Source organism: Dunckerocampus dactyliophorus, chromosome 16 (genome assembly GCF_027744805.1).
Source record: "Dunckerocampus dactyliophorus isolate RoL2022-P2 chromosome 16, RoL_Ddac_1.1, whole genome shotgun sequence".
NCBI classification, from domain to species: domain Eukaryota; kingdom Metazoa; phylum Chordata; class Actinopteri; order Syngnathiformes; family Syngnathidae; genus Dunckerocampus; species Dunckerocampus dactyliophorus.
In genome coordinates this window covers 6,565,596-6,591,794 of record NC_072834.1, presented here as the reverse complement: position 1 = coordinate 6,591,794, position 26,199 = coordinate 6,565,596, and the positions used below count along the sequence as shown (strand labels likewise).

The 26,199-nt window shown below is 41.8% G+C and overlaps 2 protein-coding genes across 5 annotated transcripts; one reads left to right on the top strand and one right to left on the bottom strand.

The window, feature by feature from the left end:
* Positions 1-1,477: 1,477 nt before the first annotated feature.
* snx19a (sorting nexin 19a) lies at positions 1,478-12,450 on the bottom strand. 2 transcript variants are annotated; one of them, XM_054754873.1, is made up of 12 exons: positions 12,094-12,450; positions 9,093-10,526; positions 8,865-9,003; positions 8,177-8,277; positions 7,746-7,865; positions 7,515-7,633; positions 5,763-5,853; positions 5,530-5,677; positions 5,161-5,284; positions 2,703-2,887; positions 2,522-2,609; positions 1,478-2,269 (listed from the first exon to the last, which is right to left on the bottom strand). In XM_054754873.1, the coding sequence occupies exons 1-12, from the start codon at positions 12,133-12,135 to the stop codon at positions 2,155-2,157; spliced, it is 2,706 nt and encodes a 901-aa protein (XP_054610848.1). In that variant the 5' UTR covers positions 12,136-12,450; the 3' UTR covers positions 1,478-2,154. The 2 variants fall into 2 exon arrangements, with proteins under 2 accessions (XP_054610848.1, XP_054610849.1); XM_054754874.1 differs by having other exon boundaries at positions 9,093-10,568; positions 12,094-12,160.
* A 90-nt stretch (positions 12,451-12,540) lies between these two features.
* Positions 12,541-25,904, top strand: bco2a (beta-carotene oxygenase 2a). Of its 3 annotated transcripts, none has more exons than XM_054754878.1 (12): positions 12,541-12,666; positions 16,250-16,451; positions 16,526-16,737; positions 18,079-18,194; positions 18,989-19,091; positions 19,289-19,417; positions 19,492-19,652; positions 19,721-19,888; positions 20,114-20,251; positions 20,415-20,597; positions 21,857-21,967; positions 22,702-25,904. In XM_054754878.1, the coding sequence occupies exons 1-12, from the start codon at positions 12,648-12,650 to the stop codon at positions 22,816-22,818; spliced, it is 1,659 nt and encodes a 552-aa protein (XP_054610853.1). In that variant the 5' UTR covers positions 12,541-12,647; the 3' UTR covers positions 22,819-25,904. The 3 variants fall into 3 exon arrangements, with proteins under 3 accessions (XP_054610853.1, XP_054610854.1, XP_054610852.1); XM_054754879.1 differs by lacking the exon at positions 12,541-12,666 and adding an exon at positions 12,689-12,873 and having other exon boundaries at positions 16,259-16,451; XM_054754877.1 differs by lacking the exon at positions 12,541-12,666 and adding an exon at positions 12,689-12,873.
* Positions 25,905-26,199: the final 295 nt, after the last annotated feature.

Sequence of the window (26,199 nt, the reverse complement as noted above, 5' to 3'; positions counted from 1 at the left end):
GATTTTTGCAAAAGCATCTAACATTGATCCCCTGAAAAGTGGCATTTTAGGGTATTTTCAGGGTACTAGTCTTAACAAATCCAACTGTTCATCTGACAGTTGAAACACAATCCTATTATTGCGATCTCACAATGGAGCGTTCTGCAAAATGACTATTGTCCCTTAAAGGCAACCATACAGAACAAGCTTTTTGTATACTCATTATATACGTTTTAAGGCTGTAAAACCCTTCACCATACACTCCATGACATTTCTTGACATTTTGTCACATTTCTCTCTTGTTTAAAAACTCTCAAAGTTCAAATTTCGTTTGAATTTTAATGATCAACTTCCGAAATTGGACACAAGAAATTAAGTGACTCACGTGTATTCACTCCTCTGATCGTGGCTTGTCCTGGCGCCGTTAAGCTGTAACATTTTTGTGTCCTTGTTAAAACTTATTCCTCCTCGTGTTCCTCCATGAACCGAAGATTCATTTAACTTCTACCTTCATTAAGCATGTATGCTCGCTAGCAGCTAGTGATGATACAACAGGAAACAGGTAGTCCTGCACGAAGGAGATTGATTGACAATGGTCTACAGCCAATCAGAACACAGAACACAATGGGCGCGTTCTCCCTTCGCCAATCAGGACTGTTGTGGCTCTATATTTACTATGACTAACCGGACATGTCTGGACACGTCTTCAATGCTCACATGTGTATACAACGCCCCCTACTGGTAGCAGTAGTAAATACAATAACAGACTCGTGCAACAGAGCACTGATACATCACTGTAATGCACCACAAAGACACAGAACACAATGCGCGTTCATAGCTGTTAAAAAAACTAAGGGGATTTACAAAAAGGGGACAATTGCAGTTTAAAAAATCAGCGAAAGAGCGAATCCGCGAAAGGTGAACCGCGCTGTAGCGAGGGAACACTGTACTTTTAATAGTAACTTGGCAGTTGGAATATATATCACATTTTGTGGTTCAAATGAAAATGCTTAATTTTGTTTAAAAAAAAAATCCAAAATGTGTCTTGCAAAACAGAGGTTGTCTTATATTTGGGTTAAATAAAAAGGCATTCTAAATATTACTTTCACCAGTGTTAAGATGAATTGAAAGGGTTTTTGAGCACCACTAAAAGTGTTTAAATAATAAATAACAATTATATTTCTTTGTTGTCTGGACGTAATTGCAGACCCTTTATTGTGCATTGGAACTTACTTCCATTTTTGACCACTTTAGTCATATTTTGTGGTCAGCAGACGTCTCCTCAAAGTGATTTTTTTTTCTACATGAAACACTTCATCCTTGCGGGCTGTTCTGTTCCTCATTTTTCCTAAATTAACCATTCAAGTCAAATATAAAAGGCGTATTTTTATGTAGTGTCATGGTTCATCGGGAATGTAATAAGTGCCAGAATTTTTCACACTATTAAAGCTGTATCAAAGAGATCATTTGGGAAGAAAAGGTCAAACAATCATGGGAAGATCTCAACACTGTTGGCTTTATTGGTGAAATTTCACTCAGGGCTCCCACATCATAGAATTGGTCACTTATTCACCAACATAATGGGACAGTTTCTCTGGGAATAAAGTGGACGTGTGTGTAAATGCAACATCTGAAAATAACACACAAACCAATACAACTATTAAAAACAACTCTCGGTATGATGCAATGCAGTTCTACATCACTGCACCACAGTATTTAAACATACTGGCCCGGGTGGCCAGCCGTATATAATACACTGTCAGTGTCTTAATGCTCTGGTTAATATCATTTGAACCAAAGCGTTTTATGATCTGTACGTAACAAAAACATACAACCTGTGTAGGTTTGCGCCACATACAAGTTTACTTTACTTGTACTTAGGAATATGCTATATTATATCTTCTAAGTCCTTGTATTGATACCAATGCATCCACTGTAAAAGTAAGTGTTTCTTATCCCAGGTTATATTGTTCTTGGGGAAATGTCTCTTGATCTTTGTAAAGGCAGGATTTTTTAATAAAGCTCTTGTACTGGATAGCATTATGGATCTGGAAGATAGACATCTAAAACTGCCTTAGTATAAATTGAGCAAGAACACAGTCCTTCTACGTTGTTGCGCCATTGCTTACAATCCGACAGTCCAGGCTGTGAGACAGCTGAGGTGTAGTGTGTCCGTCATGTGGGATTGTCTTTGGACAGGCTGTGCACGAGAGACGTCTGGAAGGAATCATCACTCCACTCCGGTATGAGAAAGTCAAGCAGCAACTCACAGAGGCAGTAAAGGAGATGTCTGCACGCAAACATGCAACATGCTTCATAAGAGGCTTATGGGAGATACAAGTTTTGAATGCATCACGATGCATATATTTGAAGTTATGCTGTGGATTGGTGTCAGTGGGTGTTACATAGCCAATGAAATACATCAGACAGAGAGAAAGAGAGCAATGTAGTTCCTTGCATGTAGTTGAAACCCCACAGTTCGTTTTTGCAAAACGTGACAGGGTGTTGTAAAAAGAAGTGAAGCAATTGCTTGATGACTCACTTGTTAATGCGGTGGTCCTGCAAAGACTCCAGCATGGTCTCCAAGCTCAGTCTGTACTTCTCACTGCCTAAGATGTCAGTGATGACCTCTACGCAGCCACAAACATCAACACAAACCAGACAGAACATGTCAAACCAAAATGGCCACTCAGTGAGCTGAAAATGTGAAAGCTGCAGCAAACCTGGAAGTATCTGCATAAGACATTCCAAGCATCGCTCCTTCGTTTCCTCTCTTTCTGCAGCGCTGCGCTCAGGCTGTGGTTGAGCGGGCAGGGTGCCTCCCGGCCACACGGCCTCCTGCAGTACTTGGAGGTAAATTACCCAGCAGGGGGCGCTGGTGAGGTGGGCCACCCCTATATCCAACCACCTGTGGCAAAAATCAACATGACACTTAAGTTACATTTGCAGGAATACCTGCTTTCTGTGAATATGTGACATCTTCAAGCCATGCATGCAAAGGTGATGCAACGTGAACAAGCTCAGCAATGTTCAAACATAAGAGCAGCTTGAATCACTTAGTGACATGCTCAGTGGACCCTGAAAGCTCCAGAGACATATCCAAAAGTGGCAGTGAGGTTAATGACAGCAGAATACTGGAGCTTAAACAAGCACAGTTCCCACAGACTTTGTGGTAAAACAAACCCAGTGTTAATCATAGAAAAGCCTTTGTTGAAATTTGAATTTCCAGTTTGGCATAAACATTGCATTTGAAATAAAAACAATGCCTGGGAGGGCAATTTAAGGTTATACCATGCAGAATTCACAAGTATCTCCTTTAACTCGCCCATGAAGTAGAATCGTCCAAAATGAGGGATCTGTTGTCGGGAATGAATGATTAGTTATGTACTCATTATTGCAAATAAATGCACAGGCAAAAAAAAAGGCCCAAAAAGTTACAGATATTCGGCTTTCGTGTGAAATTTCAAAATGAACCTAAAATGAACTGTAACCTTTACAATATACCTTACCTAATATAGCTAATAGAACCTTTGTGAGAGTAGTGTAGGGAGAGCCATGTGTTCTGCTGTGCCTAGGATCCTACCATCCACAGGGCGGGGCTCCAGACTGTAACTAAATGGTTGCATTTTGCGACAAAAATTTGAGATATCGCCACTCGATTTTTCATTTACTTGCACACGTGCGACCAGATAAACGTACGCGTCCTGCATTGAGTTGACAGGAACGCACTTTGTCCCTTACTACTGTGAGAATGAAAAATAGCCTGTAAAATGTGGAGTCAATTAACGACAGCTTGTCACAGGCTAAGCCTATCGATTAAACCGTGTGTAACCGCTCACCTTTCAATGTCACCGGCAGCAGGTAGCTAGCTAGCTAGCTAGTTTTCCGCCTAGCCTCTGGTCTTCGGACTCCAAATGGGACTTTTTTGTTTGGTATTTTCATAACTATTCAGACGTAATGCCTGTAATTCATGACTAATGAGCGCACTGTTTGAGTGGAGATCTGCTTTGTAAATACATTTAAATGTTGCCAGTCACATAAAACACAAATAGCTCACCTCTCCTTTCTTTTTGTCAAAGAAGTTTTAATAGTGCTGGAAAGTGGATACACCTGCGCTCATAAACCTGGACACTGAATTTATACTGTTTTTTTTACTTCTGAAAGTTCTCCACGGCCCCCGTTTTAAGCAAAGGACAGAAACAGAGTGGTCACGGAAGACAGTTACCATTTATCGTTCAAGTATTTATCAGTAATACAATAAAAATAACAGGAAATGTGAATATTTACTTTGCAAATCCATTTCAGTGTGCAACCCTAAATTTTTGCTTGCGCTCCAAAAATGTTTAGTTAGGAGCCACTGTGCTCTGGAGCCCTGCCATGGGAGGGGGGCGTGTCCTCTGCAAATGCGCAAAGGCTGCACATTGCTGCCGTGAGGAATGGAGCACCAAGTTAGCCCAAGGCAGGAGAGAAGGAAAAAAAGAGACGAGTAATCTGACCCACGATGATTGACAGCACGCAAAAGATTACGAGAATAAAATTCACCCATTTATGTTAGTCCCTGGTGGTGTGATGGTACAGCTGCTGCCTTTAAATGCACATTGTGTGGGTTTGATCACACCCTGGCCAACTTTTTATAATTCTGTCACTTTGTTATTTTGCACTAAAAATAAGTTATTGAACAATTTGTTTCCCATTAATTCATATTACTCCAAAACATGCATCTAAATAAATGCAGGTTCAAGTCAAATAGTCTAAAAATAGCTTTTAATTGGTCAGTAGGGAACTAGAGATGTGGTGACTACAGTTGCCTTTTAGGGCATCCAATTTGGCCAGAGGAGGCCCTGAGTGTAAGTCAACGTGACAACTATAACAAGTTCATACATCACAGCATATCATAACATATCCAAACACAATACAGAGTGCTGTTTCAGCCTTCTTCATAAGTGCGATGATCCTCCAACGAGGTCAGGAAACGAAGAAGTTAATACTGGTATATAATATTGGTTAATATGTGTGGCACACAACAACATTAGAATGTGTACAATTAACCGTGCGACATATCAAGTCTGAAAATAATGGGTGAAGACTGGCATTAATTACGGAAAAATGCATCTCATGTTATTAAACAATGAACAAGGCAGTTACGGAAGGCGAGACACAAAGAGCAGAAGTAAATCCAACCTCTCAATAAAAGTGCCAAAGAGGAGTCTGATGGTCTTCTGGATGTTCTCAGTGCACAGCCAACTCCACTGGTCCTTCATCAACAAACACAAGATGTTCAGAGCAACATCCGCCACAGCTGTGTCTGAAAATTAAAAAAGAAAACAATATAGCCGCGCAATAATAGTGGAATTCTTAAACAGCAACAGAGAAAAATGTGGAGTTGTGCTGCCATCAAGTGGCCAAACACTGTCACTACAAGATGGCCTGGTGGAAAACTCTCTCTGCAAAATCTTTGTAGATTATTATGCCCACTTCAAGGAAACTACAACCACCTCGTGTATGCGACTTTTCATGTTAAAATTATGTGTGGAAGTGAGGACTATAAACCTGTGCCATGAGTTTTCCCAGAAGGCTTCTTGTCGGCACTTGAAGTCTCACTCTGCTTGGCTGTCTCTCTGCCTTGTGGCTCGCTTAAAAGTCTTTCCTGCTCCAGGACAAAGCTCTCCAATCTGGACAAGGACATGCCATTGAGCACCTAGAGAAAAGTGTCCAAATGCGTCAACCCTATCCATTATTACCAATAAGTGGGATACTGTATATGATGATATACGGCAACTTACAGGGCTGCCGTCACTAAAGCAGTAAGTCACTTTAGGATGTAAGTCGGGTGTATTGAGCGATGGAGACACTTTGCTTGGAAACATGAGCCTCCTGATGCAGAAAACACAAAAGCAAGTGTAAGTGTAACGAATGCCAGCTATCTTAGCTGTGTGCCACAATGTTAAATAAACCTCACTCCCCAGTGCCTCAAGAGCTGCGCTGGTCGGTGGTTTGGGAGCCTGAGCTCAACTCTCAGTCAGAGGGCAGGGGAGGAGGTGTCACCATACTCAACTCACGAGTCAAGACAATAGGCAATATTGGGTTCACGAGAATGAGACGATATTTTAACATTACGTTTAAGACAGCTACAATAACAAAATATAGGACTGGACAAACATACTTTTTTTTATTTAAAATGTTTTATAACTTTTCATGCATTCATAATATTTTTAACCTTAGAACTTCTTTCCACAAATTGAAACAAAAACGAAAACTAAACTAATAAAATTATGAAAGTTAAAATAATGACGGCAGTTATAGCTGATAGATTAGTTTTATGCTTACGTGAAAGGAACTACAATTCCTGTGATGCTTAGAGTGTGAAACCAGGAAGCAGTTATACAGTAGTCATATGCAGCTACTGTACAGTGTTTTGATCTTAAGTAAATTTGATCACATGCAGAATTACTACAGCTTCTGCTTGAACATTTAACACCGCGGCAGCTGTTGAACTCTGATGAAAAAAAAGCCACCACACATCACAAGCAAACGAGTGACGCTGGGAATACTGAGTGCTGGTTGGCTTGCAAGGTTTATAGTGTGCGAAAAGCACTTAATGTGTGGTTCCAATCCTGTCTTGCGCGTAGCCACTTCCATATGGCGTGTATTATCTTTCACAGTAGCGATGCCATAGCCCACAGTCTGACAGTCTCGCCCCGTGCCTGTGAGAGACGGCATTTCTCTTAAACGAGAAATAGTCAAGTTTTAATCTCACGACTCATGACGCCCCTACTAACTACTAGCAACTACTGCAACTAACTATCCCTGGCCTGCCTGGGAACATGCAGCTGCAGACACACCAAAAAAAAAAACTATTAACATTTACTTTAAAAAAAATCCCCATAACTTTTTGCAGTGTGATATTGTAATTAAACGTGACCACTGTAAATCATGTAAATCTATTTGCTTTTATCACATAAAATCTAAACAGGACTGGTAAATGAATGTTATATTACAATTGTGTTTTCTTATTTAAAAAAATAAAATAAGATCTATTTGATTTTTTTCAATATCAATTTTTACTTATTAGAAATATTGAATCACTCTTATGTGCACCTATTTTTTTAGCATATCTGATTGATACGCTGATTTATTCTAACTAATAACATGAATCTTCAAGCCAGAGCTTGATTAACAATGATAGCATTCCATTGTTCAAGGTTGCTCGTTAGCCACACATCAGCCATAACAGAAGGAGGATGACTACACAAAACACTAACCATAGTTATGGTGTCGGATAAAAATAAGAGAAGCGATAACAAAAGTAAATGGACACAGGACAACTACCAACACTACATTGTTTTATCAAATAAAATTCAGTACACAGTGCACAACACATGCAAGTTGGCACATTCAGAGCCACCCCTCCCAAAACACGGAACAAGCGCTGTGCGTAGGGTCCCACAATCCATGGGGGGGACTATGCCGTGACGTGCGCATGGAGCATGAAGTCAATATATTTAGGGGAACAAATAAAGTGCCAGAAGTCTCACCTGTATTTTCTGCTGTCCATTGTTCTCCCATCAGAGTCTCCCTCAAGGTCCTCTGTAGGACTCGAGGCCTCCGGATGAGGAAAGGCGGTCTTCAGTGTGTCTAAAGCATTTTCCATCATCTAATAAGATAAAATAAGATTCCTCCTGTTGACTCTAAAATGGTCAAATGGGCAACTGAGTTTTTAGCATTTCAAACATCTCAAGATCCACAGTGCACATATTCCTTCTCACCTTATCGATTCTTGACTTGCCAAAAGGCTTTCTTTCAAAATACGTGCAAACCCCTGAGTTTAGAGCCAGGAACTCCTGCATGTCCTCACTCATAGCTGTCTCGGGAATGCTGCTTAATTGCTGTAAAAAAAAAAAAGACAAGAGATTCAATTCCAGTGACAAAACATACTGAGCGGATTGTTATTGGGTGGCCAATTTTATTGATTGTCAAGCTCGCTCACAATTTCTTGGCAAATGGCTGTAGATTTTTTATTTCATGTAATACATTTATATCAGTTGTGTTCTTCTTCTTTAATTTATGTACAGTATATTTAGACATTATGGCATATTACATTTCACGAAGTTGAATCATTTCGAATATGGGTGTTGAGGTGAAAAAGTTTGGGAAGTCCTAGTGTAGTCCGAGTTCTAATCCTAGTTCTCATAATTACTTTCAGGAAAGTATCCAGTTGACCTTTACGGGCTTCCACCTTCTCACCATCTGTGTTTCCAAATGGAAGGTCAGGGAACATTTTCTTTGGACCTTTTACATCTGCAATACAAAACCATTCCTGGAAATACTGTAGTACATGTTCCTTGGCACAAGTGGCCCTCGGGTTACGAGTTCCGTTCCTAGACTGTCATGTACATTGATCTTTGGTGTAAGTTGGATCTTATACCTAAATTATAACGAACTTAACTTATAAGTCACGAACACTGTGCACAGAACACATGAAGGTCATAAAATACAGAAAAACTACAAGAATTCAATGAAATAGTAGTAAAAAATAAAAGCCAAAACACTAGCAAACTTTCCATCTCAATACTCAGACCACCACACTGCTTCGTTATTACTGTCGCTTTCAGAAGAGTTTGTTGTTTTGCCGTGGTTCGGACAGTGAACAGTGAACCGTTGATCAACCACCTCCTCGTCATCCTCGGTACACGATACAATGTAATCTTTATCCTCAGTGATGGTCGCAACAGTCAAGCAACTGAGATAAGTGCTATCAATATTGAGAATATAGTGCATTCTTCCCAGTTCTCAAGCAGTAACGCATACGTAACCACAGAACGCCGTAAACTGAGGACCACCTGTATTCAATAGGTTTACTCGGGCAGATTTTCATTATCACTCACTCTTGATGAACTTCTTGACTTCAGGGTTCTCCTCTAAGCGTGTCTGCAAGTTGAGGAACTCGCTGTATCTGCGATTGACCGAGTGACAAATCATAGGCTGCAGAAGATCGCCGTTTTCAGGATAAGTTGCCGTTTCAAACTACAGGAGAGAAAATCCAGGGTTTGTGAATGAAAAAGACATCTTCACATACAGTATAAGGTCCGAGATAACTGGATGTGTAAAGTTACCGTGATCGTGTAGAGAGGATGTGCTCCAGTGCCACGCTGATCCTTTGCACTGACAGTTCCAGCAATTTGCACATTCTGGATGTTCACTGACGAGGATGGTTTGTTTGAAGCATTCAAGTTTAATGGGCCGAGGCAAAGTCCCTTTGAAGAACCAGCGGGGGATTTTTCTTGAGCAATCCCTGCAGGCCAGTGGGAGTCCACAGGCACCACCACTTTAGGCCCGAGATTTTTCAGTGGAGCAAAGCAGCCAAAATCGTCAACCTCATCCTTTAAATTCACAGTGTTGCAGAAGTTGGGCGAGGGACCGCATTCGCACAAACGTCTGGTCGTCTCGTCTTCAGAGTCAGACTGCATCAGGGAGTCCACTGACAGCATGTTTCTGTCTTGGAGGTGAGAGTACTGGCCTGATGTGAGGGAGCAGCAGTTGATCTTACACGGTGTGAGCAAGCCTGCGTGGCAAGTCTCTGCCTTCCCAGAACAAGTCAGGCTAAGCATGCTGCATTGTGAGTCCTCCTCACTAGCCGGGCTGTACAGCTCGTAAACATCAGAGCTGCTCTTGCTGGCAAGGCTCGCTTGATCCGAAGACGACTGACAGGTGATCCAGGAATCATGGAACTGACACCTGTACAGGGTGCCATCTTGTGGTTTACCTGACCTGTTGGAGATGTCTACAATGGTTTGGTTGAGCCAGTCGGGATCAGACACCCTGCTTATGAGCGGCAGCAGCACATTGCAGGTGATGAGTTCCGTAACCATGTACCCTCCTGTCCTGGTTTCCATCTGAGGGTACGGAACAAGCACATGCAAGACCAGGTTCACCACAGCTCTTGCGTAGCTGAGCTCGGAAGCTGCATCGCTCACAGCCGGATGAGGGTTTTCCACTTCCTGGTAGATCTGCCAAAGGCTAACATTCTTTCCATGTGTCTGCTGCATGCGTCTGGCTGTCATGTAGCTCTGCAGGTGGCAACCGTACAGCTCTAGAAGACGTTGAACCAGAGCCTTTCTGTCCACTCGCCTCGCACGCTCCTTCAGCTCCATCACAGACTCCAGCATGGAGTTACGCACCGCACGCTCAAACTCGCCCTCCACCTCTGGCAGCAGAGTGCGATACCAGGAGGACACAAAGTCGCGCACTGCTTTGTGGACAGCACTGTGTATCTCATGGTTGAGCCTCCACTCGTGTTCGGCTGTGCACAGAGGAGGTGTCACCCCACCGAGAGGTAGGAAGTGCTCCAAGTGGAGAAGGCTGTTGGCATCCAGAATGGCTCGGGATCCAAGCCAACCCCCCAGAACCACAAGGAGACTAGTGAAGATGCAGAGGAGCCAGACATTGACAAGAAGATGGAAGAGGACCAACCAAGCCAGCAGTGCTCCAAGGCCCAACAGCCGCCTCCGCTGGCCCAGAAGCTCTGCCAGAGTCCATTGATTAGAGCTCTTGGATGAAGACATTATGGACAGCGGTTAAAATGTATCCTCCTAAGCAAATATGATATTTATTAGTCACCATAAAACTTTAACTGCTAACATCATGATCCATGACTGACTTTCAGCACAAGCCTGTGCAAGTAAAATTGGTGCTTTAAAAAATTAAAATATGGGTCTTTGTTTGATGTTACATGTGCTAAAGATGTGCTAATTCATATACCATCAGTGTCCTTCCCAATGCGGGCCTTAGTATTGAGTTCTGGACTCCTATAGAGCAGCTACACACAACAACCCGCACAGAGAGCTTTCTAGATCCTCCAGACTCTGCACTTCCCGGCGTTTCCCGCCTCCCGTCCAAACAGTCTGTGTAATTTACGCCACCCCTGGCCCTCCTCCAGGTACTTATTGAGCCGAGTTCCTATGCGTCACTCGCTGAATTGAGTCGGGTACCTGATTCAGTAAAAAACCCGCGAGCCCACTCCACTGTGATTGGTCACACTCCCAATCACTCCCGAGGACAGCTGCCGAACCCCTTTTGTCCAATTACTTACGCAAAATAAACACAGTCAGGACACGCTAAATTGTTACTTAGAGCTTGCTCTTCTGACTCGTCAACCAAGTAACGTTGGAAAGGCATCAGACTTCAGCAACAGTTTGTTGGATAGTCCAGCTTCGTATTGGCTCATGTTCACGAAACAGTCCCGTGTGAAATACCGTTGATAGATGAACATATTTTTCTTTTGCTGGTCGGGAATCAGCAACTGCAACCACTTCTGCCTGATGCTTGCCTCTTTAGGCACACCCGAACAAACATTTCCTGGAAGCCATACGTGCTAACACGGTGAACAGAGCAAAGCAGAGCGGGGGCACTGGTCGTGCCAATATAAGGAAGTCCGGGTTGTGTTGACGTCAGTGAAACTCGTGTTAAAAAAAACTCGTCCAGAACTGGCTTCAGGGCTCACTTCCAAATGCGCAAACCTCATTATCTGACACATGGGTATCGTTTAACCCGAGAATAGAACATTGTAACGACATTCATAGTTCAGAAAGGAGGAAAAGCATAATAGAGCCCCTTTAAGGACTTACGACCAGGGGCGTCATACAGGGGGGAAAAGTTCGGACAGTTCCAAGGGCTCAGCTGCTCAGGAGGGACCCAATATATATATTTTTTCCATGGGCCCAGAATCAATAATGGCACCGCTGCTTCATTACAACATTAACCCGGTGAGCAGCTAAACTCTAAATTCCAAAAATTCCCGAGGTGGAACGCACTATTGTCATCTCGCGAGAAACAATAAGATTTGCTGTTGCCATGACAATCTGACTCATTGCCGTAAACGCAGGTGAGCTGAAGAGCTAATATTTACATTTTTACTAGCACAAAATGACAAATGACACGTCACTTTAACCATTTATTTACAGCACAGCTACTTTGAATTAATATGTTCTTTTCAAAAAAACGTTTTTTGATTAATTTTAACGGTAAATAATAATTATTTATAACGGGAGTCCCTGGCTACAACTTCCAACTCTTATTAAAAACTAAATATGTAAAAAAAAATAAAAAATACGTCACCTGAACGGTTAAAGGTTCATGTCTGGAACTCGATGGAGCCATATGCTCCTCCGTGGGGTTTTAATCCTCTAACAAAGATTATCTGGATCAACCTGTTTGGACACCGAGGTCTTTTAGGTGTCCACTTTACCTGCCAGAATATAAATCTTACTTATTCGTATTCATTCTTTACAAAATAAAATGTCATTTATGCCGCTTTTTCAATAAATAATTACTCTACATATGGACTAAAATAACTCGTACACAATCTATTTAGGTTTGGTTTCACAATCAAATCAGTTAGACTTTACTGTATGTGTAGAAATTGGAACAACTAATGGCTGCTTGTAGCGATGGGTGTTTCGCGAACTCGATTCCTTTTATTGAGTCGAGTTCCTATGAGTCACTTACTGAAGTGAATCTGAGGCTGTAAAAACACCGTTTTGAAGGATTCGTTCAGAACTCGACCATCTCTACTGTGCTGTAAAGTACAATATGGCATAGACTGGCCACATCATTGGGTACACCTACACCCGCGAACGGTATGCAGTAGTTTAATTTTCATCAGAAGAGGAATGGAAGCATCTAGTCCTGGTAGGAATTTTATATAAACACCAATATGCTGGGTATGCCACGGGTGAATCGATTACGTCATACAGATGTTACATAACAGCGACGCAGTGAGCTGAGCAGCGCGCGTACTTACCTCTACTGCAAGGTGCATGAACATCACTTAGTACAAGGACTGTGCTAGTATTCATTCATCACGACGATCTATCATGTCTCCTGTCAATAATGCAGGTAAGATGCTTCCAACCCCGTACAAACTGCGTCCAATTATTTTTCTTAATGCGATCTTCTCATCTGAAGGCGGAATGAATGATATGACTTGACTGTGATGTTGGTACTTGCTATACTTTATCAGCTAAAACCCATCATGTTTTCTTATTTACTGTCCAATATTGGCACCCCAATAATGATTAACAGTATAACTAATAATAATTTACAATGGTTAGATGCATTGTTTAAATGCGTTAGTATGGTTATGTTAACAAATATATATTATGTATGTATTTATGTAAACTAATAATGCAAATCCAAATTTAAACTACCTACAGCATTACCGCCCCACTGTTTAGTGTCAACAATACATTTACAGTTCAGTATTACTGTTGAAATGTTTACATCTGTAATACTTGACAGCATTATTGCTCCTCTGTTAATGACTATAGTACTTTATAATGACTACTAATGTGTAACCATTACAGTACTACAGTATTACCAGCAAAATGTTGAGCTGTACAGATAAAATGTTACTTATTTATAATTGTTTGATAGTACCTAATAATAATACTTGCCCCTGATGTTGTGATATACAGTATAAGTAATTGCCGCAGTTTTATTATCCCAGTGTTGAGATGTATAAAGTACTATATACTTGTGTATTACTGATACTGTAGTATTACAGTCCCAATATTTATATCAGAGTGTTAAAATGTACAGGTAAAAGTACTACTACTAAAAGTACTATGTATGACTAACGGATGATACTTCCATATATAATTGTTCGTTTTGTTCAGATGTATGGAAGTTCTGACTTATGTACAACTAAATAGTATTATTTGTATCCCACTGCTTAGATGAATAAGTAAACCATGTATAAGTACGGGATTATTGTCCCATAGTATAGCGCAACAGTAGTATATTTGCACTAAATAGAATACGCCTTTTTACCCGTTCTCAGGCCAGAGAGGCTGATATTCAAGATCTAGAAACAGATGAGCTGTGTCATTTCTTGTATGCAAGTGTACAGCACAACTGCCTGCAGTCCGTGGACTGGACTTAAGATAAATTCAAGTCAGATGCTTTCTTTAACACAATCAGTCTGCTCTGGGAGTTGTCTTCAATTAGTCGAGCCAGACATCACAACACCAGTGAATCTCCAATGTGAGTGTGCGGGATTTATATATTCCCCTCAATTTCCTGCATTTCTTCAATGAAACTGTCCCAAAAATGTTTATTGCATTGGATCACAGCTGCTGTTCGGCGACACATGAGACACGTGTGAGTGACTGCCAACACAAAAACCGGTTTTGTCACCTTTCATCAGTATGACATTGGTGTGTGATGCTGTCATTGCATACTCATCTTATGAGACAAGGATGTTGAACTTTGACTCCACAGATTATACATCACGTCATCCTTCCAGAATGGTGTCAACGTACCTTTTTTTCCTCCTCCCACTTTGTTGTCATTTTTTTAATAACAGAGCAAACACATACAAACACCCACACACTGCACCACCATGGATGGTTATACTGTATATGACATTCTCTGAACCTGCTGACTAAAAAACAGACAAAGGAGTCCTAATATGAAGGTGAGGTGCACTCAAACCTTGCTTATTTTTTTGTTCAATCACCACCACATCATAACAAACATGTAAGAAGAATAGTGTACAATGTTAAGTTAATGAAAAATAGTGGCAAATAAAACCTTGCACTCGCTATAAAATACGTCAGTGATAACAATCGTGATGATTGGGCCCCACATGATTTTTCAATACATGATTAAGTAATGTTTTATTCATGTGGAGTCATTTGACTCCATAGCTATAGCCTAGCTTCTTGCTTTGCAGCTGGTGCGCGTTAGAAGCAAAACAGAAGGCATCCAAGGCGCTTCCCGTGCTAAGTAACAACTGTGAAGGGTAACCATTTTTATTAGATTTTTATTGAAGTTCCTGTACTTGGTCAATATTATCTGTGTGGCGGAAATTGTTTGCATATTTTGCAGCTGTTTGCAGCACATGAATGATGACTTCCACTGCAAATCATTTTACATGTTCGATTGCAGTTCATTTCAGAGCCACTCCTGTCAGGTTTTTGTGTCCTTTTTTCCCCAGTATCCTGGATTAAATCTATCAAGACATTGAAGAACATAATCCAAGATGAATTTTATCATCCCTGAAACTCAATAATGTGCCGATTACAACCATGGAGTTTCCATTAAACCTATGACTAACAATTTCCAAATATACAATGAATAGAAGATCAGTGTAAAGATCTCTGCAGATTTGGAGAATGTGTGCTATAAAGTGCATCCAGTATTTTCAAAAGTAACAACATTTGAACAGCATTTGAAAGAAAAAAAAAACATACATAAGCAATTTGACCCAAAATACAAAGGTGGAGTATACAACAGTGCCGGATAGACAAAAACATCATTTAAAATAAACCTTATGCTCCCTTCTGTCAACAAGGTCATGTATGGTTCTCAGAGTTTGTTGAAGTCTTTGTCTTGGTAATAGTCGTTCTATCTCCATGCAGTTACACAATTCTTTCTGCCACAGTCCCAATGTGGGAGCATCTAGCATTGTGTCTGGCCTGACGTGCAGTATAAATCAATTCCTTTTAGTGTACTGTATTCCAGGTATGCACCGTTTACACTTAGGGGTACATCCATTGTCAACAATGACATCTTTCCAGAATGTTTCAGTTTGTTTACTCGTCAGTGAAGTCGAGAGCCTTTCTCAGGTGTTTAGAATGTTTGCGGACATATTAGGTGACGCATGACCAGAGGTACGTACATTGTCATCAACAGTTTATGCTGTAGTATGAAGTCTTGCTGATCACCATGAAGCAGTTGAGGGAGATATTTTTCAAATCCTTTTGAAAGTACTTCACAGAGGATTTTTGCGTCACAACCCATTAAGCTAATGGTCCTGTGAGATGAGCATTCAGTGGGATGCTTGTCAGGTTTTTGTATAAGGGTCATTGGTGCTAATAGTCTTATTGTATCTGGCAGCGTCCTTTAATAAAAGATTCTCTGAACATCAAGAGGAGGCCTAACAAGTTGTCGCTGGAATGTTGTATAGAACGCCGCAGGGATCCCATCGGGGCCTGGTTATTGAGTTCTCCAGTTGGAGAAGGTTCTCCAGGTGTCTGATATTGTCTGAAACGGTCAATTTTCAAGACATTTGCTTGTTTCTTTTCTTTTTTCTGTGCATTCTGACTTACAGAGCATCACATAAAAAGTACAAAAGTTATTGTTTATCTCCAACAGATCTGTAGTTAATTTGGCAGTTTCCTATTTTATACTGTAAATTGTTCTTTCTGCTTGTATTTTCTGAGTAATTTGCCCTGCTTTTTCTCCTTGGTCATAATTGATGTATCAATAGTGTGTGCAGAAGACGGCAACAGTAAGGTGAAGGAAGTTAACAGTGGAGCGCAAAAAGGTTTGGAGACCATCGCACCTTTGGTCTGCTCTGCGGAAGAGACCCCTGATCCAATCCCCGCTAAGGTACAAGGGATCATTCCCCACTGGATCAATGGCAGCCTGCTCCGAAATGGCCCGGGGAAGTTTGAGTTTGGAAACACTCAGTGAGTGAACCAAAACCCTTGTCAGTATATTTCAATGTAAGGCCCCACATGACAGTGCTTGTCCTTGGCCACAGCTACAACCACTGGTTCGATGGCATGGCCATGCTACACCAGTTCAAGATGGAGAAAGGTCAGGTGACATACATGAGTCGGTTTCTACACAGCGATGCCTACAAGAAGAACAGCGAGCGGGATCGTATCGTGATGTCAGAATTTGGTACCATATCCATGCCCGACCCTTGTAAAAACCTCTTTCAGCGATTCTTCTCTCGCTTTGAGATCCCGAGTGAGTATCAACATATTCTGTGGATAGCAGGGGTGTCACAAGATCTCGTGTCACAGGACATCGCGAGATTAAAACGTGACGAGATTTCTCGTTCAGAAAAAAAATGTCTCGTGGGCACCAGGCCTAGGATGATAATAAATTATTCTATAAATTAATTAATCACACAATAAATGAAAATTAACTCAATCATTTTGCCGGCCTCAGCATATTGCTGCGTGCATACGCGTCTGTTTTCCTCGTCTCCCGCCTCCAAACAGGCAGAGAGAGGACTCACTCTATTATTACTATTTTTTTTACTATTTTTTCATCGTACTTACTAAAAGTAAAGTTCAAATCTTGTCTCGACTTGTTCTGGTTGACCCAATCCCGTGTATCGTCTCGTCTTGTGAACTGAGTGTCTCGTGACACCCCTAGTGGATACCATTTTTGACATGGAGGAACACTGAAATGTTCATAAAAAACATCTTTTTTAGGAAAAGCATCAGAAAAACAATGTTTTTAATGGCTTTTTGCGGTGTTTTTAAATGTTTTTTTGGTTATTTTATTTCTACAACCTGTCCATAAACAATGAGCCACTCCCCACAAATGGCCCCGGGCCGCACTTTGGATACCTCTGGTTTACATATTTTGCTATGAAGGCGAAGTGTTACCAAACAAGAGTGCTTCCAGGCTCTGTCTTCTTAGCACGATTGCGATCATGGCTCACGCTACTCAAAGGCCGGGCCTGCACGCTTGTGGAGGTGTTCTGCACGCTTCCACACCTCGCCTTTCACAGAAGTGCTAATGTCCATAAACAATGAGCTACTACACCGGGCTTGTGGAAGTCTGCTGTCATGGCACTGATGATCACTGAATAAATGCATGACACAAGAAACACTGTTTTTCACTTGTAACGCGTACCTGGTGGGAATCCGGAGCGGAGTTATGACGCACATGGCCACCTAGCAGGCAGTGCCAAACCCATATGTGGCGTGTTATGCACAAGGGGGACTTGTCCCAGCATTTCGGTATCCTACGACTTCTGTCATAATGGTACTATTTGTAACCATCTATTATGTAAGCTTTAAACATTAACAGCTATGTTGTGTGCCAGCGTGAGCCCTGATACTTTCCCCCATTTAGTGTCTGTCCAAACTTTGATTTCTAACTTTGTGTCTGGGCTCACAGCACGCATTATTATGCTCGAGAATGTACTGCAGTACAGGGAACCAGAGCGGAGAGCAGACATTTGTTTACAAGCGTGTCTGAATAATGGCCTGCAAAACAGCAGAATGAACACTGGTGTCTTCTGCTTACAAACCAAAACTGCAGCCATCACGCATGTGTCTTTGTCTGTCGCAGAGGCCACAGACAATGCCAATGTCAGCTTTGTGAAATACAAGGGAGACTACTATGTCAGCACAGAGACCAACTTGATGCACAGGGTGAACCCAGAGAACCTAGAAACCCTGGAACAGGTACGAAATACACTGCCTACATTCAATTCAATGCAATGTATTATCTTCCCAAAGTGCAGCAAGGTCGAACATGACGTTATGAAGTTATGGCGTCAAGAGCAAAAACTATGACAAAAAATAAATATACTCTAACAGTATTCAAAATGATAACAGAAATAATACGTCATGATGACACAGTGATGTGATGCCAAGAGCATACAGTAAATGTCTTTTAATTATAGCTGGGGCGTATTTATCTCAGCCTGGCGTTACTTGCAAGCAGGCAATAATTGGAGAGAGGCTGTTATTTCTGAATAGAATCCTGGTTCCAACAGAGAAACCATCTGCCAAACAGTTGTGGAAGATATGTCACGTCTTGTTCTTGGCATAGTGGCGATGACCCCAGTATGCAGAAAGCAGGCACTCGTTGCAGGAAAAACTTATCTTTAATGATGGCTGCAGCGCAGCGGCAGGAACTCGATAAAGAACGCTTTGCAGTAGCGTGTCAGGCTTACACAGACACCGACACAAACAAACGAACGAACGAAGGAACGAAATGCAACAACCCAGAAAGATCCACGCACCTGAACTAAATAGGACAACTCAAATTAGCAACAGGTGCAAGACATAAAGAAGAAAGCAAAGCAGGCGGACACAAACCAGGCAAAACAGGAAGTACTACCAAAATAAGAGCATAGAACAGGAACTAAGGCATAAAAGTGTAAACACACTAAACTGTCACGCAGGCTAACACATAGATCGTGACAAGATATTCTACAGAGTCAGTGATCCATCGCATTCACTGTGCATTGTAGGTAGACTGGAGCAAGTTCATTGCTGTTAATGGAGCCACCGCCCACCCTCACTATGACCCTGATGGCACCACCTACAATATGGGCAACTCGTACGGAGGCACAGGTCAGTCCGTCATTTCCACTGCTCGGCGTGAAATTCAAGTTAGTAGATTTGTGTGCGTAAAACTACAAGACTGAGTTCCATGAACTTTATGGAGACGTGGCACATGCGCATAGCAACAACCCATTACGTTTTGGTGCACTTCATTTTCCCTTGGTGTCTTTTTGTGTTCTCGCAAGTTAACATTGTGTCCATTCCAGGGGCCATGTACAACATCATTAGTGTGCCCCCTGAGAAGTCAGATGCTGAAAACACCCTGATAGGCGCCAAAATTCTCTGTTCCATCCAGCCTGCAAACAAGTATCAACCCTCCTACTACCACAGCTTTGGTAAGCATGCACATCCTGTAGCGGCTGCTGGGGGCCTTTTCCTCCTACAAAGAAAAACCTTCTCTCTCCTCTAGCTATGTCAGAGAATTATGTGGTGTTCATTGAGCAGCCAATTAAAATTGACCTGTTGAGGATAATCACATGTAATATGAGGAGGACGACGTTCTCTGAAGCCATCCACTGGGACCCCAGCCTGGAAACGATCTTTCACCTCGTTGACAAGCGTACTGGTGAGGTGAGCAATTGCCGTTATGCTTGAGGAATCAAACTGGCAAGTCTAAAAATGTGCTTTGCGCTCCCCAGGTCAGCCCTGTTCAATATCACACCAAAGCACTCGCCACCTTCCATCAGATCAACGCCTTCGAAGAAGATGGATTCTTGATGTTGGATCTGTGCTGCTCAGATGACGGCCAAGCCATCGACAACTACTGTCTTCAGAATTTACGCAAGTCGGGAGAAGCGCTCGATGCGGTCAGCTCATTACATCATTGATACTTTTCCTTATTTGAATGCACGCTACAGGATGATATATATCCTCGCGGAACCTCTAAGGTCCAAAATAGTCTGTCCAAAAGCTTAATTCCCTGATGCGACTTTGCAATTAGGCGTATGGAGCAAATGGAGGCATACATGGAGGAAAGTTATTCAGTTAGTCTTTTTGCAATTCTTTGAAAAATTATTATTTTTCCCTTTCAGGTGTACAACAGCATGAGCAGAGTTTTACCTCGCCGCTACGTCTTACCCCTTAACGTGACTAATGACATGCCGACCGACCAGAACCTGAACACCCGTCCTTCCAGTACAGCAACATGCACCAAAACCTGCAGCACCAGGGTGAGTAGACTACGTAAATGCATAGATATGCCAGTAATGCACATTTAACTAACAGCCAAAGAACACTTGTATTCCAAAATACATTCAAGCTGCCGCCAGCTAAACTCATAAACTCTGCTGACCGTGCATGACAATGACTAGCTGATCCGCTCTTTGTCATCAGGTGTTCTGCCAACACGAGGATCTCCATGGTGATGACCTCTACCAGTATGGCGGTCTGGAGTTCCCCCACATCAACTACGAGCGATACAACACCAAGCCTTATCGTTATTTCTACGGCTGCGGCTTTAGGCACATTTTTGGAGACACCCTGCTTAAGATGGACCTGAACGACAAGACGCTCAAGGTGTGCGCACCCTATGCTGTATATTCATGCTCATTTATGAGTCGGTGCAACCTTGTCAGCCTGTAAAAATAACACGTGCTGAGTTGGTCTTATGCAGCCATCAACTGTTTAGAGAAACGTTCCAGGTCTGATCCAACAATAACCCAAGTGATTCCTCCTCACAGCTTCAGGTTATTACAAACTTGGCCTCAAACGTCTGTTTCAACTCAAAGAAAAAATTCAAAGCTGCACTTTGTGTATGTAAAATGGAGCCATACAGTCACGATAGCTGAATTGTATACTTACCGGTCATAACATTAGGTGCAAATGACAATGCAAGAGCTGTAAAATTCCAAAACCTTACAAGGTTGAACTGTTGACAAAAGCATTTTTTTTGGTCCCACCGCATTGCAGCGTGTGGTAGCTTGCGCTCTGACAAGAACGAGGCAGCCAGTTAACTCCTAATTAGGGATATCTCGATCCAATATTGATATCAGGTATCAATATGCAAAAAAATCAGATTATATTAGCCTGCATCTCAAATATATTAGATATTAGTGCTCCGATACGTGCAGTCGATTTCAGACTCCGACCCAGCACATCTATCCAGCAGCGCCTGGCCAGAGCAACAGTGTTTGCTTGCATGCTAACAAAACAGCGAGGAGCAAGAGTGATGTCAGCCTTGTGGCGGTAAAGAGATGTTGCAGCTGAGTGCAAAACTTTATGCACACGTTTCCTGTGGTGGCACGGAACTGGGGAAGTTTAATACGACCAAACTCATCGTGCATATGAAGTGGCATCACACGGGAAACTCCCACAGGCAAAACGTCACAGCTACAACAGAAAAGAGCCAGGCCCTGTCGGAGGTGTGTAATGTCGGGTTTAAATGTCTCACTGAGCACCTTGAATCTCGCTATATCATGCCTAGCTGCCACTAAACTGTCCATAAAACTACACTGCGGATACATCAAGAAGTCAATGTGTCCATTTTTCTCATCCTGTTGCATACTATTGTCCTCTGTTGGAGTAATAGCACTTGCGCAAACCTTTTCTACCTTTCCACACTACAAAATAAAGAATAAAAGCATGTATGATTCGTGTTGATATTGAATCAATATGATATTCAAGGTAGCGATATCGGTGGGAAAAGTCAATTCGTCTCTCTGAATGTTGGTTAGCAGGGTACTTCCTGGTTCGTGGAGAATGACTTAGGGCGTTAGAAACAGAGCGAGCGGACTCTACTTGCATTACAAATACTGTTCATGCCCTTGTGACTTTAGGTATGGTACCACAAGGGTCTCTTCCCATCGGAGCCCATCTTTGTGCCCGCACCGGACGCCGTGGAGGAAGACGATGGTGTCATCCTCTCTGTGATTCTCTCCCCTTCACAGGTAAGATGTTTAGCAATAGCGTAGTTTGATCCAAATAAGAAACTTGTGCAAACAAAATCAGACATTGTGGATCTCCCTCCTCGATGTCCCAATATTTAATCAAGGCTATTCTTATCAACAAATCCTGTTTCCCCTTCGCTGTTGGTGTCAGATTGCACTTCCACCATGAGCACAGACGGTTTCGCTGTCAACACAAACGGCCAAAGTGCGGCACCACTTGGCCGGTGCGAGTGCTCTGATCCGTTTAACCTCGGAACACATTCCATTCTTAGGCAGGATTAAAAGAGGTGGGCCACGACGCGACTGGTCATGCACACTAGAGATGTGCGAGTCATGAGCGAGTCGTTGAAAAGGGTTGTATTTTGCTGAATCAGGACTCATGTGTAGTCATCTCCGTTAGGCATTTCACTTCCTCACGCCTGCTACCGCTGACCAAGTTAAAGGAGGAAACATGTCATTAATTGTGCAAATTGCATTGGTATAAATGTGTGAATAAACGGCTCATATTCGCGTGCTCACTACTACATTGCAAGGGATTGTTTGAAAAGAAAGAACGATTTGATTTCCTCACATTCAGACATGCAAAAGTAACACGAACCAAAAGGAAAGCCCCCTCTGCAACTGACCTGAGCTTCGCACCTCCTTATATACAGTAGTCCCCTTTTCAGAAGCACTACACAGTACAACGTATTTCTTCCAGATCTCGAACGTTTCTGTTTTTTCTCCTACGTTAGGATAAAGGCACATTCCTCCTGGTTTTGAATGCCAAGACGTTTGAAGAGTTGGGAAGAGCCAACGTGCCTGTCAACATGCCCTACGGCTTCCATGGTACCTTCAATGCCTCTGCTTGAATGAATCTGTTAGGACACGTTACGCTGTGCTCAGTAATAATCAGAGTCTGAATCAAAAAGTATGATGACATGTAACCACGATGTTGATGGTTCTCTAGTGATTTGTTGCTATAAGCCTTACAAAGTCTGTTACATGCAGATTGGATGCGGATTACTAACTACAGATGGTCCTCAGTTTACAGAGCTCCGTATTACGGCGTTTTGTGCTTACAAACGCGCTCCCACTAATGAATTAAAACCGTAATTTTGATCAGTCAACACGAGACTCGCTCTCAACTCTAAAGGTGGTGTCGTGACGCCTAAAAACAAAGCAGGCTATGATCAACCAAAACCTTGCCAAAACAACATCAGCAAACTCCTCTCCTCTCTGCACGCGGCCATCCTCCTCCTCGTTTATCACAGTTCATTGGTTCCAGACCCGACCGCGGTACGTGAATTCAGGATTCAATTTGAATAAACGTTTACGCGATGTTATTCTTTGTTTATGCCAATAGTTAGCCTCTCCAATTTACTTATTTTAAACTTAAGAAAGTGTTTCAAACGGAGTGGGGAAGCAGGACAAAGAAGCCCAAAACGTACCACTTCCACACGGAATGAGAGCAGAACCTTTTTTTTTTCACTCGATCTCAGCCATCATTTAATAATGAATTATTTTTTGAAGAAACATAATATAGTGAGGGAGCGATATTGGAACCGTGATATAGCTAGGGACGACTGTACATCACATTCGCTTAAGCCGAGGACCACCTGTACTGAGGGTTATACATACATGCATCATATATTCTATTGCATGTGTACTGCAGAACTGCCAAACTTCACCCACAAAGTGCTACCAAACCTTCTTTGTGTGTTTTTTTTATTGTAATCAATACTGTATTTTTTTACTCTGCGTGTGTGCTTTGCATAAAAGTGTGACTCAATTTAAAACCTTCTGATTGAGTACAGCTAAAAGAGCCTTAAATGACTGTTTTCCTCCTGAAATGATCACATTTAATTATCCAGTGTATGCAAAATACCAGGAAACAATGCCTACCTACACTACGGAATACACTTACATTTGATCAATTCTGGTCTTTTTTTGTGTCTATTATTGCAATAAATGCCAAAAAATGTATGACCACCTTTCCTGTTGGAATACATGGGCCCAATGGGATGCATTGCGGTCATCTACGACTAACTGACAAAAAAATGATAACTTTTTACTTCCAATTTAATTATTTCCTCAAAAATTGTTTGGTTCTCTGAAATGTAAGCTCTGAGTCAGCCACACTCGCATAGCCCACATCAAGAATCCAACTCAGATCACGTTAAACCAACCGAAAGCTGCAACAAGGATAAAGAAAATGTGCCAACAAGTACTGGCAAGACATGTGCGGGGAAATTCAGTTGGCATCCGACACGGGTGATAGGCGCAGGATGTACTAGAAGATCAGAATAGTACTTGGCCCACAGGTTAATAAAGTTGCCCAAATGAAATCAACAGCAGAAGAACTCATCACAGACAAGACCAAACAAATGGAACGATGGGTTGAACTACTCGATTTTCTACTCGCAGCAAAGAGACTTTAGTCCCGACATGAAAAATTAGATTACCTAACTACCTGTTATGACTGAGCTGGACTTGGAACCACCAAGTGAGGAACTTGAAGGCCTGGCAACAGGCAAATCTCCAGGGAGCGAGAATATACCAGCTGAGGTTCTGATGGAAAACAAGGACACCCTCCTACCTCGCCTGTATCAGCTACTTCTGGCATGCAGGGAACTTGGTGCAATACCACACAACACGACAGACGCTAATGTCATCAGTCTAAAATAATCAATCATTTTAAAAATAAAATAGTTTTTGGATGACAAGAAGAGCTTTTGCCTACATCGGTGAGTACCTTCATGCAAGTCTCCATAAGCATGGCATTACACGCCTTTCGATGACTTCTGGGTCGGACATATGCAACCTGACCGTTCATACTGCAGTAGCATCAGATACATATCAGATTTCTATCCACATATGAGGCCTGAATCTCATTTGACAAACTCTGGTACAGGTCACATACGAGCAAAACCTGCAGTGTGAACATAGCCGATATGGTGAACTGACCACCAGAGGCAGAAAGAAAGAGCGCCCAAAGCTCAGATGCAAGGACGTCTGCAAAAGAGATGCGACATACTGCGACATCAACTGCAGGAATTGGACCAGCTGGCAAAGACAGAACAAGATGGGAAGCCTCGGTTTTAACAGGCGTGTCACAGCTCGAGGAGGCCATTTCCACAAAATCGAATGCAAACAGGCAGAGAGGAGTGCTGCATTATCAAATCAACCAACCGATAGTGACCAAAATATGCAAATTTTGCTACCGGATATGTAAATCAAACATCAGCAGAATCAGCCACAAGAGAAGCTGTCGTGGAATGACGCTACGAGACAAAAATGCTTCTGCACACCGTAATTATTATAACTTTGTACTTCCTGTTTAATCATTTCCTCAAATGTTAATTTTAGGTGACCTCGTACTTCAATGACCTCAGGAGACAAGCGGGACATGAATGTTGTTGGACCGCACTTCAGGTTTATTTCAAGCTCTGTTATGTTGAATGTTACATAAGTGTATAAGCTACGGATTCAAGAACAAGTCCTGCTAAGACGACGAAACAAGCAGAACTCTTCAAGCACAAAGTTCAGTTTGCACAGGACATGACGCTGGATGTTTTTCAGAGAAAAAACAGGACATCAGGCCTAACATCACAAAAATACTGGAGGTTAAATGCAGCTAAAGTTAAGGCGAGGGTGTGTTTTAAAGCTTCACTTTCACTGAATGCTCTTTTGCACAATTAAAGAAGAGGACTATTAAGCAAGAGGACGAGGGAGGGAAAGTCAACATAAATTACAAAAAACTTCTTGTGCTACCAAATAGCATAAGATGAATAATTATATAATCCTGTGCTCTTCTTATTTTTACCACTGAATTCCAAAACATTCAAATTTGAATTGAAATGCCATTTAAATATAAATGTGATACTTTTAGTTGTCTCCCCTTTTTATCCCCCCCCCCCCATGATCAGCACAATAATAAAAAAGATTTGTCATTTTGTGAAAATTGATCTTTGCATTAAACAGAGATATAATTTGTACAGTCAACATGAAAAATATGTTTGTTTTACATTTTACATTTGGAAAATTATAAACAATTTTGATAGAATTTAATTCTATGCACCTTTTAAAGGAACAAATGTATGTTTACAAATTATTACATATTAGTGCTGTCAAATGATTACCGGTACATTTTTCAATCAGATTAATCATAGGTTCCAAATGAATTAATCATGATTAATCAACGTTTGAAATGATGTCTGAAATACGCCCATTTATACTGTGTTTTATTGAAA

What these genes read in the sequence shown, in the direction of transcription:
- snx19a (XM_054754873.1), bottom strand. Translation starts at nt 12,135, where the DNA reads ATGGCTCCATCGAGTTCCAGACATGAACCTTTAACCGTTCAG. An exon ending in AACTGGATACTTTCCTGAAA is followed by an intron (nt 7,866 to 8,176) that starts GTAATTATGAGA and finishes TTTTTTTTACAG; the next exon opens with CAATTAAGCAGCATTCCCGA. An exon ending in GCTTTAGTGACGGCAGCCCT is followed by an intron (nt 5,678 to 5,762) that starts GTAAGTTGCCGT and finishes ACTTTTCTCTAG; the next exon opens with GTGCTCAATGGCATGTCCTT.
- bco2a (XM_054754877.1), top strand. Translation starts at nt 12,852, where the DNA reads ATGTCTCCTGTCAATAATGCAG. An exon ending in TTTGAGTTTGGAAACACTCA is followed by an intron (nt 16,452 to 16,525) that starts GTGAGTGAACCA and finishes CCTTGGCCACAG; the next exon opens with CTACAACCACTGGTTCGATG. An exon ending in TTGACAAGCGTACTGGTGAG is followed by an intron (nt 19,653 to 19,720) that starts GTGAGCAATTGC and finishes TGCGCTCCCCAG; the next exon opens with GTCAGCCCTGTTCAATATCA.